The sequence below is a fragment of the Phaenicophaeus curvirostris genome, unplaced genomic scaffold (assembly GCF_032191515.1).
Source record: "Phaenicophaeus curvirostris isolate KB17595 unplaced genomic scaffold, BPBGC_Pcur_1.0 scaffold_73, whole genome shotgun sequence".
Taxonomy (NCBI): Eukaryota; Metazoa; Chordata; class Aves; order Cuculiformes; family Cuculidae; genus Phaenicophaeus; species Phaenicophaeus curvirostris.
Genome location: NW_027206695.1, coordinates 292,514 through 304,896, shown reverse-complemented (window position 1 = coordinate 304,896; position 12,383 = coordinate 292,514). Strand labels below are relative to the sequence as shown.

General features: G+C 55.9%; 3 protein-coding genes across 3 annotated transcripts in view; 2 read left to right on the top strand and 1 right to left on the bottom strand.

Annotated features, from left to right (window-relative positions):
• Positions 1-12,383, top strand: part of LOC138734342 (zinc finger protein 585A-like) — a 352,271-nt gene that overhangs the window by 249,854 nt on the left and 90,034 nt on the right. The gene's annotated exons all lie outside the window — the stretch shown is intronic.
• The window catches only part of GABBR1 (gamma-aminobutyric acid type B receptor subunit 1), an 83,600-nt gene that overhangs the window by 64,542 nt on the left and 6,675 nt on the right, over positions 1-12,383 (top strand). The window lies entirely within an intron of this gene.
• Positions 133-10,744, bottom strand: LOC138734375 (tubulin beta chain). Its single transcript, XM_069882003.1, has 4 exons — positions 10,572-10,744; positions 3,341-3,449; positions 3,149-3,259; positions 133-1,279 (listed from the first exon to the last, which is right to left on the bottom strand). The coding sequence occupies exons 1-4, from the start codon at positions 10,626-10,628 to the stop codon at positions 222-224; spliced, it is 1,335 nt and encodes a 444-aa protein (XP_069738104.1). The 5' UTR covers positions 10,629-10,744; the 3' UTR covers positions 133-221.

Below are 12,383 nucleotides of genomic sequence, written 5' to 3'. Positions count from 1 at the left end.
CTCCGAGGCCGATGAAGATGGAGGGGTCTCCAAAGACGAGGATGATGAAGACAGAGGGGTCTCCGAGGCCAACGCTGAAGGACAAGGGCTCTTCTCTGAGGATGATGAAGATGGAGGGGTCTCCAAAGACGAGGCTGATGATGATGAAGGGGTCTCCAAGGACAACGCTGAAGGACAAGGGCTCTCCTCGGCCGATGAAGGGCTCCCCGAGGCCGCCCCCCTCAAGCCTCCTCCTCGGCCTCCTCGCCGAAGTCCTCCTCCTCCTCGGCGGTGGCGTCCTGGTACTGCTGGTACTCGGAGACGAGGTCGTTCATGTTGCTCTCGGCCTCGGTGAACTCCATCTCGTCCATCCCCTCGCCCGTGTACCAGTGCAGGAAGGCCTTGCGGCGGAACATGGCCGTGAACTGCTCCGAGATCCTCTTGAAGAGCTCCTGGATGGCGGTGCTGTTGCCGATGAAGGTGACGGCCATCTTGAGGCCGCGGGGCGGGATGTCGCAGACGGCCGTCTTGACGTTGTTGGGGATCCACTCGACGAAGTAGGAGCTGTTCTTGTTCTGGACGTTGAGCATCTGCTCGTCCACCTCCTTCATGGACATGCGGCCGCGGAAGACGGCGGCCACCGTCAGGTAGCGGCCGTGGCGAGGGTCGCAGGCGGCCATCATGTTCTTGGCGTCGAAGACCTGCTGGGTGAGCTCGGGGACGGTGAGGGCGCGGTACTGCTGGCTGCCGCGGGACGTCAGGGGGGCGAAGCCGGGCATGAAGAAGTGGAGGCGCGGGAAGGGAACCATGTTGACGGCCAACTTGCGCAGGTCGGCGTTGAGCTGGCCCGGGAAGCGCAAGCAGGTGGTGACGCCGCTCATGGTGGCCGAGACCAGGTGGTTGAGGTCGCCGTAGGTGGGCGTGGTCAGCTTGAGGGTGCGGAAGCAGATGTCGTAGAGGGCTTCGTTGTCGATGCAGTAGGTCTCGTCCGTGTTCTCCACCAGCTGGTGGACGGACAAGGTGGCGTTGTAAGGTTCCACCACCGTGTCGGAGACTTTGGGCGAGGGGACCACGCTGAAGGTGTTCATGATGCGGTCGGGATACTCTTCGCGGATCTTGGAGATGAGGAGGGTCCCCATGCCGGAGCCCGTGCCGCCGCCCAGCGAGTGGGTCAGCTGGAAGCCCTGGAGACAATCGCAGCTCTCGGCCTCCTTCCTCACCACGTCCAGCACCGAGTCCACCAGCTCCGCCCCCTCCGTGTAGTGGCCCTTGGCCCAGTTGTTGCCCGCGCCGCTCTGGCCTGGAGAGGGGGGACACCGAGGGGGGTCACGGGGGGACTGGAGGACCTTGGGGACCTCGAGTCCACCTCGAGGGACCTTCACGCCAACCCTGAGCACCTTCCGGACCTCCAGCTCGCTCCTGGTGACCTTCGCACCGACCTCGATCCCACCCTTGGGGGCCTTTAAACCAACCCTGACCACCGCAGGAACCTTGGACCTACCCTTCGGGACCTCAACCCCACCCCTATCAACCTCAATCCAACCTCTAGGGACCTTCAAACCAACCTTGATCCCCTTGTGGACCTCGATCCCACCCTTGTGGGCCTTTAAACCAACCCTGACCACCGCAGGGACCTCGGTCCTACCCTTTGGGACCTTCAAACCAACCTTGATCCCCTTGTGGACCTCAATCCCACCCCTATCAACCTCAATCCAACCTCTAGGGACCTTCAAACCAACCTTGATCCCCTCGTGGACCTCAATCCCACCCCTATTGGCCTCGATCCAACCTCTAGGGACCTTCAAACCAACCTTGATCCCCTCGTGGACCTCAATCCCACCCCTATTGGCCTCGATCCAACCTCTAGGGACCTTCAAACCAACCTTGATCCTCTTGTGGGCCTCAATCCCAGCCCTATCAGCCTCAATCCAACCTCTAGGGACCTTCAAACCAACCCTGACCCCCTCGTGGACCTCAATCCCACCCCTATCAGCCTCGATCCAACCTCTAGTGACCTTCAAACCAACCTCCATCACCTTCTGGACTTCAATCCCACCCTTGTGGATCTTTAAACCAACCCTGACCACCTCAGGGACCTCAGTCCTAGATCTTGGGACCTCAATCCCACTCCTATTGCCCTCAATCCAACCTCTAGGGACCTTCAAACCAACCTTGATCCCCTTGTGGACCTCGATCCCACCCTTGTGGGCCTTTAAACCAACCCTGACCACCTCAGGGACCTCGGTCCTACCCTTCGGGACCTCGATCCAACCTCTAGGGACCTTCAAACCAACCTTGATCCCCTTGTGGACCTTTAAACCAACCCTGACCACCTCATGGACCTCAGTCCTAGATCCTGGGACCCCAATCCCACCCCTATTGACCTCAATCCAACCTTTAGAGACCTTCAAACCAACACTGATCCCCTTGTGGACCTCGATCCCACCCCTATCGGCCTTGATCCAAGCTCTAGGGACCTTCAAACCAACCTTGATCCCCTTGTGGACCTCGATCCCACCCTTGTGGGCCTTTAAACCAACCCTGACCACCTCAGGGACCTCGGTCCTACCCTTTGGGACCTTGATCCAACCTCTAGGGACCTTCAAACCAACCCCCGTCACCTTGTGGTCCTCGATTCCATCCTTATCGACCTCAATCCAACCTCTAGGAACCTTCACACCAACCTTGATCCCCTTGTAGACCTCGATCCCACCTCTGGAGCCCGTCAGGTCTTGGAGGAACTCCCCAAACCCCATCGCCACCTCCATTTACCTTCTTGAAGGCCTCCAACCCACCCTCAGGTCTCGAGGGCCTCGGGGACCTTCTCTACTCTTCCCACCCACCTCCAGCTTCAACTCGAGCTCTTTGAGGAACTTCAAGAACCTTCAAGACCCCCCAGGAGCTCCTTGGGGACCTCCACGCCCACAAGAACCTTGAAGACCCCCAGCAGCTCCTTGGGGACCTCCAAGGTCGCTCTTGGGATCTTCCATGTTCCTCGGGGCCCTTCCTTGAGGGCCCTCAACCCACGCAGGAAGACTTGATGCTCCTCAGGGGCCTTCACCGCTCCCCCATCCCTTCTTCTAGACCCTCAAGCTCCTCGAGATCCTCCATCCCAGCCCCGTAACCCCCCGTGGCCACCGGGACGGCCCGGAAGGTGGTGGTTCCTCACCGAAAACGAAGTTATCCGGCCTGAAGATCTGCCCGAAGGGTCCTGACCGCACCGAGTCCATGGTGCCCGGCTCCAGGTCCACCAGGATGGCCCGAGGGACGTACTTGCCGCCTGCGGACAACACGGAGTCACCTTCCCCGCTCCCCAGAGCCCAAGGGATCACCCCGAAAAGGGAGATGGGGACATCGTTACCGGTGGCCTCGTTATAGTAGACGCTGATGCGGTCGAGCTGGAGGTCGCTGTCGCCGTGGTAGGTGCCGGTGGGGTCGATGCCGTGCTCGTCGCTGATCACCTCCCAGAACTGCGGACACAGCGAGCCGGAGTCAACCCGGAGCGGGAACGGGGGAGCCGGAGTCGATCCGGAGCGGGAACGGGGATGGTTGGAGTGGGAACGGGGGAGCTGGAGTCGATCCGGAGCGGGAACGGGGATGGTTGGAGTGGGAACGGGGGAGCTGGAGTCGATCCGGAGTGGGAATGGTTGGAGTGGGAACGGGGGAGCTGGAGTCGATCTGGAGCGGGAACGGGGATGGTTGGAGTGGGAACAGGGGAGGTGGAGTCGATCCGGAGCGGGAATGGGGATGGTTGGAGTGGGAACGGGGGAGCTGGAGTCGATCCGGAGCAGGAACGGGGGAGCTGGAGTCGATCCGGAGCGGGAACGGGGATGGTTGGAGTGGGAACGGGGGAGCTGGAGTCGATCCGGAGCGGGAACGGGGATGGTTGGAGTGGGAACGGGGGAGCTGGAGTCGATCCGGAGCGGGAATGGGGATGGTTGGAGTGGGAACGGGGGAGCTGGAGTCGATCCGGAGCGGGAACGGGGATGGTTGGAGTGGGAACGGGGGAGCTGGAGTCGATCCGGAGTGGGAATGGTTGGAGTGGGAACGGGGGAGCTGGAGTCGATCTGGAGCGGGAACGGGGATGGTTGGAGTGGGAACGGGGGAGCTGGAGTCGATCCGGAGCGGGAACGGGGATGGTTGGAGTGGGAACGGGGGAGCTGGAGTCGATCCGGAGCGGGAACGGGGATGGTTGGAGTGGGAACGGGGGAGCTGGAGTCGATCCGGAGCGGGAATGGGGATGGTTGGAGTGGGAACGGGGGAGCTGGAGTCGATCCGGAGCGGGAACGGGGATGGTTGGAGTGGGAACGGGGGAGCTGGAGTCGATCCGGAGCGGGAACGGGGATGGTTGGAGTGGGAACGGGGGAGCTGGAGTCGATCCGGAGCGGGAACGGGGATGGCTGGAGTGGGAACGGGGGAGCTGGAGTCGATCCGGAGCGGGAACGGGGATGGTTGGAGTGGGAACGGGGGAGCCGGAGTGGGAGTGGGGGACCTGGAGTCAATCCAGAGTGGGAATGGGGGATCTGAAGTCAATCCAGAATGGGAAGAAGGGAATCCGGAGTGGGAACGGGGGACCTGGAGTCAATCCAGAGTGAGAACAGGGGAATTCCGAGTGGGAATGGGGGTTCTGGAGCCAATCCGGAGTGAGAACGTGGGAATCTGGAGCAGGAATTGGGGATCTCAGAGTGGGAACAGGGGATCTGGAGTCAAGCCGGAGTGGGAACGGGAGGGTCTGGAATCAATTTGGAGTGGGAACAGGGATCAGGAGCCAATCCGGAGTGAGAACAGGGATGGCTGGAGTGGCAACAGAGGATCTGGAGTTAATCTAGAGTGGGAACAGGGGAATCCGGAGCAGGAATTGGGGATCTTAAGAGTGAGAACAGGGGGGTTGGAATGGAAATGGGGGACCTGGAGTCAATCTGGAGTGGGAACAGGGGGCACTGGAGTGGGAAGAGGGGATCTGGAGTCAATCTGGAGCGGGAATATGAGGGTCTGGAATCAATTTGGAGTGGGAACGGGGGGGTTGGAATGGGAAGAGGGGATCTGGAGTCAATCTGGAGCAGGAATATGAGGGTCTGGAATCAATTTGGAGTGGGAACGGGGGGGTTGGAATGGGAAGAGGGGATCTGGAGTCAATCTGGAGCAGGAATATGAGGGTCTGGAATCAATTTGGAGTGGGAACGGGGGGGTTGGAATGGGAATAGGGGATCTAAAGTCAATCTGGAGCGGGAATATGAGGGTCTGGAATCAATTTGGAGTGGGAACGGGGGGGTTGGAATGGGAATAGGGGATCTAGAGTCAATCTGGAGCGGGAATACGAGGGTCTGGAATCAGTTTGGAGTGGGAACGGGGGGGTTGGAATGGGAATAGGGGATCTAAAGTCAATCTGGAGCGGGAATATGAGGGTCTGGAATCAATTTGGAGTGGGAACGGGGGGGTTGGAATGGGAAGAGGGGATCTGGAGTCAATCTGGAGCAGGAATATGAGGGTCTGGAATCAATTTGGAGTGGGAACAGGGGGGTTGGAATGGGAATAGGGGATCTAAAGTCAATCTGGAGCAGGAATATGAGGGTCTGGAATCAGTTTGGAGTGGGAACAGGGGGGTTGGAATGGGAATAGGGGATCTAGAGTCAATCTGGAGCGGGAATACGAGGGTCTGGAATCAGTTTGGAGTGGGAATAGGGGGGTTGGAATGGGAATAGGGGATCTAAAGTCAATCTGGAGCGGGAATATGAGGGTCTGGAATCAATCTGGAGTGGGAACGGGGGGGTTGGAATGGGAATAGGGGAACTGGAGTCAATCTGGAGAGGGAATATGAGGGTCTGGAATCAACTTGGAGTGGGAACGGGGGGGTTGGAATGGGAATAGGGGATCTGGAGTGGGAATATGAGGGTCTGGAATCAATTTGGAGTGGGAACAGGGGGGTTGGAATGGGAATAGGGGATCTGGAGTGGGAATATGAGGGTCTGGAATCAATTTGGAGTGGGAACAGGGGGGCTGGAATGGGAATAGGGGAACTAGAGTCAATCTGGAGCAGGAATATGAGGGTCTGGAATCAATCTGGAGTGGGAACGGGGGGGTTGGAATGGGAATAGGGGAACTAGAGTCAATCTGGAGCGGGAATATGAGGGTCTGGAATCAACCTGGAGTGGGAACAGGGGGGTTGGAATGGGAATAGGGGATCTGGAGTCAATCTGGAGCGGGAATATGAGGGTCTGGAATCAGTTTGGAGTGGGAACGGGGGGGTTGGAATGGGAATAGGGGATCTAGAGTCAATCTGGAGCGGGAATACGAGGGTCTGGAATCAGTTTGGAGTGGGAACGGGGGGGTTGGAATGGGAATAGGGGATCTGGAGTCAATCTGGAGCGGGAATATGAGGGTCTGGAATCAATTTGGAGTGGGAACGGGGGGGTTGGAATGGGAAGAGGGGATCTGGAGTCAATCTGGAGCAGGAATATGAGGGTCTGGAATCAGTTTGGAGTGGGAACAGGGGGGTTGGAATGGGAATAGGGGATCTAGAGTCAATCTGGAGCGGGAATACAAGGGTCTGGAATCAGTTTGGAGTGGGAACGGGGGGGTTGGAATGGGAATAGGGGATCTAAAGTCAATCTGGAGCGGGAATATGAGGGTCTGGAATCAATCTGGAGTGGGAACGGGGGGGTTGGAATGGGAATAGGGGATCTGGAGTCAATCTGGAGAGGGAATATGAGGGTCTGGAATCAACTTGGAGTGGGAACGGGGGGGTTGGAATGGGAATAGGGGATCTGGAGTGGGAATATGAGGGTCTGGAATCAATTTGGAGTGGGAACAGGGGGGTTGGAATGGGAATAGGGGATCTGGAGTGGGAATATGAGGGTCTGGAATCAATTTGGAGTGGGAACAGGGGGGCTGGAATGGGAATAGGGGAACTAGAGTCAATCTGGAGCAGGAATATGAGGGTCTGGAATCAATCTGGAGTGGGAACGGGGGGGTTGGAATGGGAATAGGGGAACTAGAGTCAATCTGGAGCGGGAATATGAGGGTCTGGAATCAACCTGGAGTGGGAACAGGGGGGTTGGAATGGGAATAGGGGATCTGGAGTCAATCTGGAGAGGGAATATGAGGGTCTGGAATCAACTTGGAGTGGGAACAGGGCGTCTTGAGTCAATCCAAAGTGAGAAAAGGGGAATGTGGAGTCAATCCAGAGTGAGAACAGGGATCAGGAGCCAATCCAGAGCGTCCGGATCCCATCTGGGGCACCAAGGGGAGGAGCCAGACTGGGCTCCGCACCCTCCCCCAGAACAGGCGGGAACCGGAAACGGCCTCGGAACTGCGGCTAAAACCTTTTAATTCCACAAACACCCCCAAAATCCCTTTTTCTAACACCAAAAAATCCTATTTTTCGCCCCAGGAAATCCTATTTTCCCCTAAATTTCCAGTTTTCTCACCCCAAGATCCACCCGTGGGGGACGAGCGGCAGGAACAAAGGGGGGAGGGGAGGAAAGGGCCACGCCCTGCGGTGAAAACGGCTCAAACGGCCCCAAATCGGGGTCAAAATTGGAGGAAGGGGGTAAAAAATTGTGATTTGGGTTAAAACCCATCGCTTTTGGCAAATGGAAATTGCTCTGAAGCAGAGAAATCGGTAAAAAAGGGCGATTTGGGTTACAAAAACACACTCCAGCAATAAAAAACCTGCATTTTCAGGTGGATAAAATGGTGATTGGGGGGAAATTATTCTTTTTCTTTAAAGTAAAACCCATTTCTAGGCAGAAAAAAGGCATTTTGTGGCTAAAAAATTTAATTCTGGGCTGAAAATTCATGTTTTTTGGGGGAAAAGAATCAATTCTGGGCTGAAAATCGCCATTTTGGCGCCAAAACGGGTGTTTTTTTTTAACAAACAAAAAGGCTCTTGGGTGATGCTGCAAAAAATCGCGATTCCGCAGGCGGATGAGCCCGTTTTGAGAGCAAAAATGCCATTGTACGATGAAAAAAAAGCTCTTTTGGGTAGAGAAAAGCCTTTTTGAGGCATTTTAGAGAACAAAGAGCTCATTTTGGGGTTGAAAAAGCCCATTTCAGCAGCTGAAAACTCCCTTTGGAGACACAAAAATCCCATTCTGAGGTCCAAAATGTACATTTTGAGAACAAAATAGCCTTTTTAGGATGGGAAAAGCCTCATTTTGGTACTAAAAACATCCATTTTGGGGCTGGAAAATATCTTTAATAGCGAGAACATTACATTATACAGAAAGAATCTTATTTCTGCATAATAAAAGCCTGTTCCGGGGCCAAAATCATCCATTTTGGGGCTGAAATGGCAATCGCGCAGCAAAATCTGCTGTTTTGGGGTAAAAAGTCATCAATTTTAGGGCAAAACGCCTTAATTCGAGGCAGAAAAATGGGATTTAGGAACACAAAGATGCTATTCAGGCGCAAGAACCTCCATTTTGGGGCTGGAAACCTCCATTTTGGGGGCCGAAAAGGTGGTTTGACTGTAAAAAAAACCCCTCGCAACTAAAATAAAATCGTATTTGGGGCTCTGAAGTTTATTTTGAGTCCTCAAAACCCCATTTTGGGGATAAAACCCGACATCCGGGAGCAAAAAGATGATATTTTGCTGCACAAAGATCAAACTCTGAGGCTGAAACCCTCCATTTTGGGGCTGGAAAACCTGGCTGGGGCAGAAAATCGCATCCCAGCCCTGAAAAAAATCAGTTTTGAGGTTAAAAATTTCTATTTTAGGTCTAAAATCCTCAACCTCAATAGGTAAAAGTGCTGGAATGGGGGCAAACCCCTTTATTTTAGGGCAGAAACCACCATTTCAGGGAACAAAGCTTTTCTTTCCAGGCAAACGCCTCCATTTTAGGGCTGAAAATCCCCCTTAAGGGCCAATTCCTCTATTTTGGGGCACAGAAAACTCTATTTTTTAGCCCTTAGACCTTATATTTTATGTTAAAAACCAACCCCCTTTGTTTTGGGGCACAAAGATCCCATTTTTAGGGTGAAACCCTCCCTTTCTGGGGCCACAAGCAGCGCATGAAAGGGGCCCCGCCCCTATTTTGGGGCTGAAAAACCTCATTTTGGGGCTGAAAAATCTGCTCTTCTGCGGGAGAAAAGCCCTTTTTTCGGGGCACGCCCCGACGTGGAGGCAGAAATCTTGATTTTGGGGTAAAAACTCCCATTTTGAGTCAAAAATGCCCCTTCTGTAGCCAAACTACCTCATTTTGCAGGTTCTAGAACCCTTCTGGGGCTCAAAAAAATCACCATTTTGGGGCTGAACGTGCTGAGAGGCTGAATTTTTTAGCTAAAACTCCACTAAATTTTTAGGTTTAAACGCTGTTGGGAGAAAATGAGGGATTAAAGCCTGTATTTCGCAGCAATCGCGCTCACTTTAGGATCAAATCCTTGATTTTGAGTGAAAAAACCCTAAATGAGGCAAAGCCTCAGCCATTTTGAGGCAAAACTCCTCATTTTAGGGCAAGCCCCTTTACTTCAGGGTTAAATTATTTATTTTCTGAGCTGCAACACCCAAAATGAGGCGAAATCCAGTGATTTTGGGGTCAAACCCCTCATTTTACAACAAAATGATTCACTTTATGAGCGAAAAGCTTTAAATGAGGCCAAAACCCCAGTGATTTGGGGGCGAAATCCCTCATTTTTACCTCAATCCCTTGGTTTTCAGAGCGAAAATTCCGTAAATGAAGCAAAAAATCTCGATTTTGGGACAAAACTTGGTTAAAAACCATCACCTTGCGACTGAGAAGCTGCACCGAGGTGGAAAAATGGGTTAAAAATCGCGATTCAGGTTAAAAAACATCACCCTGGCGACTAGAAAACTGCATTAAAGTGAAAAAATGCGTTGAAAACCAGCGATTTGGGTAAAAAGCCTCACTGAGGAGACAAAAAATAACATTTTCAGGCGGCTAAAATCAATATTTTTAGGAATTTGCCTTTTTTCTCCAAAATAAATCCTATTTCTTGGAAAAGGGGGGGCATTTTTAGCCAAAAAAATTCAACTCCAGGCTGGAAAATCTGGATGGGGTGAAAAAACGATCAATTCTGAGGCGGAAAAAAGCCATTTTGGGTTAAAACTTCATGGAAAAGGACGGAAAAAAGGGGAAAATCCTATTTTGTGGTCGAGGCGCTGTTTTGGGGGCTAATAAACCCCTTATTTTGGGGTTAAAGCCCGAATTTGTGGCTAAACCCCGCACTTTGGGGCTAAAAACCCGCATTTTGGGGCGGGGCCGCCATTTTGGCGCCGCGTGGGGAGAGAAGGCGGGGGGAGGGGGGGCCTTTCGGCTTCAAAAATCTCCACTCCGGGTGCGAATTTTCTCAGTTTTTGGCTGGAATATCTTCATTTTAAGTCTCCCCTTTCGCCCCGAGCCCTCGGCGAGCGGAAAAAAGGGAGATTTGGGGGTGAAAAGCGCCCCGATTCGGGACGCGCCTTTGTCTGCGCGGGGAGGGGGAGGGGCTGGGGGGGAGGGGAAAGCGAGGCGGGGGAGGGGAAAACTGGGGTAGAAAGAGGGGAAAACGGGGTGAAATGAAAGGGAAAAAGGGGGTAAGGAGGGAAAACGGGGTAAAAAGGAGGAAAAAGAGGAAAAACGACGGGGTTTCACCTTGGCGCCGATCTGGTTGCCGCATTGGCCCGCTTGGATGTGGACGATTTCCCTCATGGCGGCGTGAAAAGGACTCCAAAAGGGTTTGGAAGGCGCTGAAGGAGCCGGAGCGATCGGAAGGGAAAGGGGGGGAATAAAAGAGAAGCCCTTGAATGGGGGAGGGAAACGCGGCAACAATGGCGGCGCGGGCGGCCCCGCCGCGCCTCATAAACGGCGCGAGCCGCGCTCCCATTGGGCCGCGCCCGCCTTGGCCCCGCCCACCAACCCAAAGACGCGTTTCCATTGGTCCGTTTGGGCACTAGCCCCGCCCACCAGCCCGGAGACTCGCTCCCATTGGTCGCCCTCGCGCGGGAGGCTCAGCCCCCCCCCACAACCCCCTACCCCGCCCCTCGCGGCGGCCGCGCGCCGCGCTCCCATTGGTCGGTTTGGGCTCTAGCCCCGCCCCCCCGCCTATAGGCGCGCTCCCATTGGCCGCCGCGCGCGGGAAGCCCCGCCCACCTCCACTCATTCACCGCCTCCCCCGGCAGCCAACGGGAGCGCTCGGTGGGCGGGGCTTAGGTGGGATCAGCCAATGGGATCGGTCGGTGGGCGGGGCTTAGGGCGCGCCAGCCAATGGGAGGGCGGAGGGGGCGGGGCTTAGGGCCCGGCGGCGCGGGAGGGGTGAGCGCGGGGCGCGGGGAGGCGGGTGGGGGCCGGGGGGCAATTGAGGGACGGGGGGGCGGGTTTGGGGGGGTAAAAGGGGTAACTGGGGCGCCCCCGGGGCACTTGTGGGGGCGCTTATGGCCTGGGGGGGCGGTTAGAAGGGTTGGGGCGCCGGTTGGCTCCCTCTGGGGCAGTTTGGGGGTCCTGGAGGGGAGTTTGGGGTCCCTATGGGGCAGTTCGGGGGGTGCAGGAGTAGTTTAAGGGGGCATTTAGGGGCTGGGGGGGCACTTGGAGGCGTTTGTGAGAGTTGGGGGGCAGTTTGAGTCCCTATGGAGCAATTTAGGGGTCCTTGAGGGCAGTTTAGGGTCTCTCTGGGGCAGTTTGGGGGGTTCAGGGGCAGTTTAAGGGGGCATTTAGGGGCTGGGGGGCACTTAGGGGCAGTTGAGAGGGGTGGGGGGCAGTTTGGGGTCTCTCTGGGGCAGTTTGGGGTGTGCAGGGGCAGTTTAAGGGGGCACTTAGGGGCTGGGGGGCACTCAGGGGCAATTGGGAGGGGTGAGGGGCAGTTTGGGGTCTCTCTGGGGCAGTTTGGGGGGTTCAGGGGCATTTTAAGGGGACATTTAGGGGCTGGGGGGCACTTAGGGGCAGTTGAGAGGGTTGGGGGGCAGTTTGAGTCCCTATGGGGCAGTTTGGGGGTCCTGGAGGGCAGTTTGGGGTCCCTATGGGGCAGTTTGGGGGGTTCAGGGGCAGTTTAAGGGGGCATTTAGGGGCTGGGGGGCACTTAGGGGCAGTTGGGAGGGGTGGGGGGCAGTTTGGGGTCTCTCTGGGGCAGTTTGGGGTGTGCAGGGGCAGTTTAAGGGGGCACTTAGGGGCTGGGGGGCACTTAGGGGCAGTTGGGAGGGGTGAGGGGCAGTTTGGGGTCTGGGGCAGTTTGGGGGGTTCAGGGGCAGTTTAAGGGGGCACTTAGGGGCTGGGAGGCACTCAGGGGCAATTGGGAGGGGTGAGGGGCAGTTTGGGGTCTCTCTGGGGCAGTTTGGGGGGTTCAGGGGCATTTTAAGGGGACATTTAGGGGCTGGGGGGCACTTAGGAACAGTTGGGAGGGGTGAGGGGCAGTTTGAGTCCCTGTGGGGCAGTTTGGGGGTCCTGGAGGGCAGTTTGGGGTCTCTCTGGGGC

What these genes read in the sequence shown, in the direction of transcription:
- LOC138734375 (XM_069882003.1), bottom strand. Translation starts at nt 10,628, where the DNA reads ATGAGGGAAATCGTCCACATCCAAGCGGGCCAATGCGGCAACCAGATC. An exon ending in CTACTATAACGAGGCCACCG is followed by an intron (nt 3,260 to 3,340) that starts GTAACGATGTCC and finishes TGTTGTCCGCAG; the next exon opens with GCGGCAAGTACGTCCCTCGG. An exon ending in GCCGGATAACTTCGTTTTCG is followed by an intron (nt 1,280 to 3,148) that starts GTGAGGAACCAC and finishes CCCCCTCTCCAG; the next exon opens with GCCAGAGCGGCGCGGGCAAC.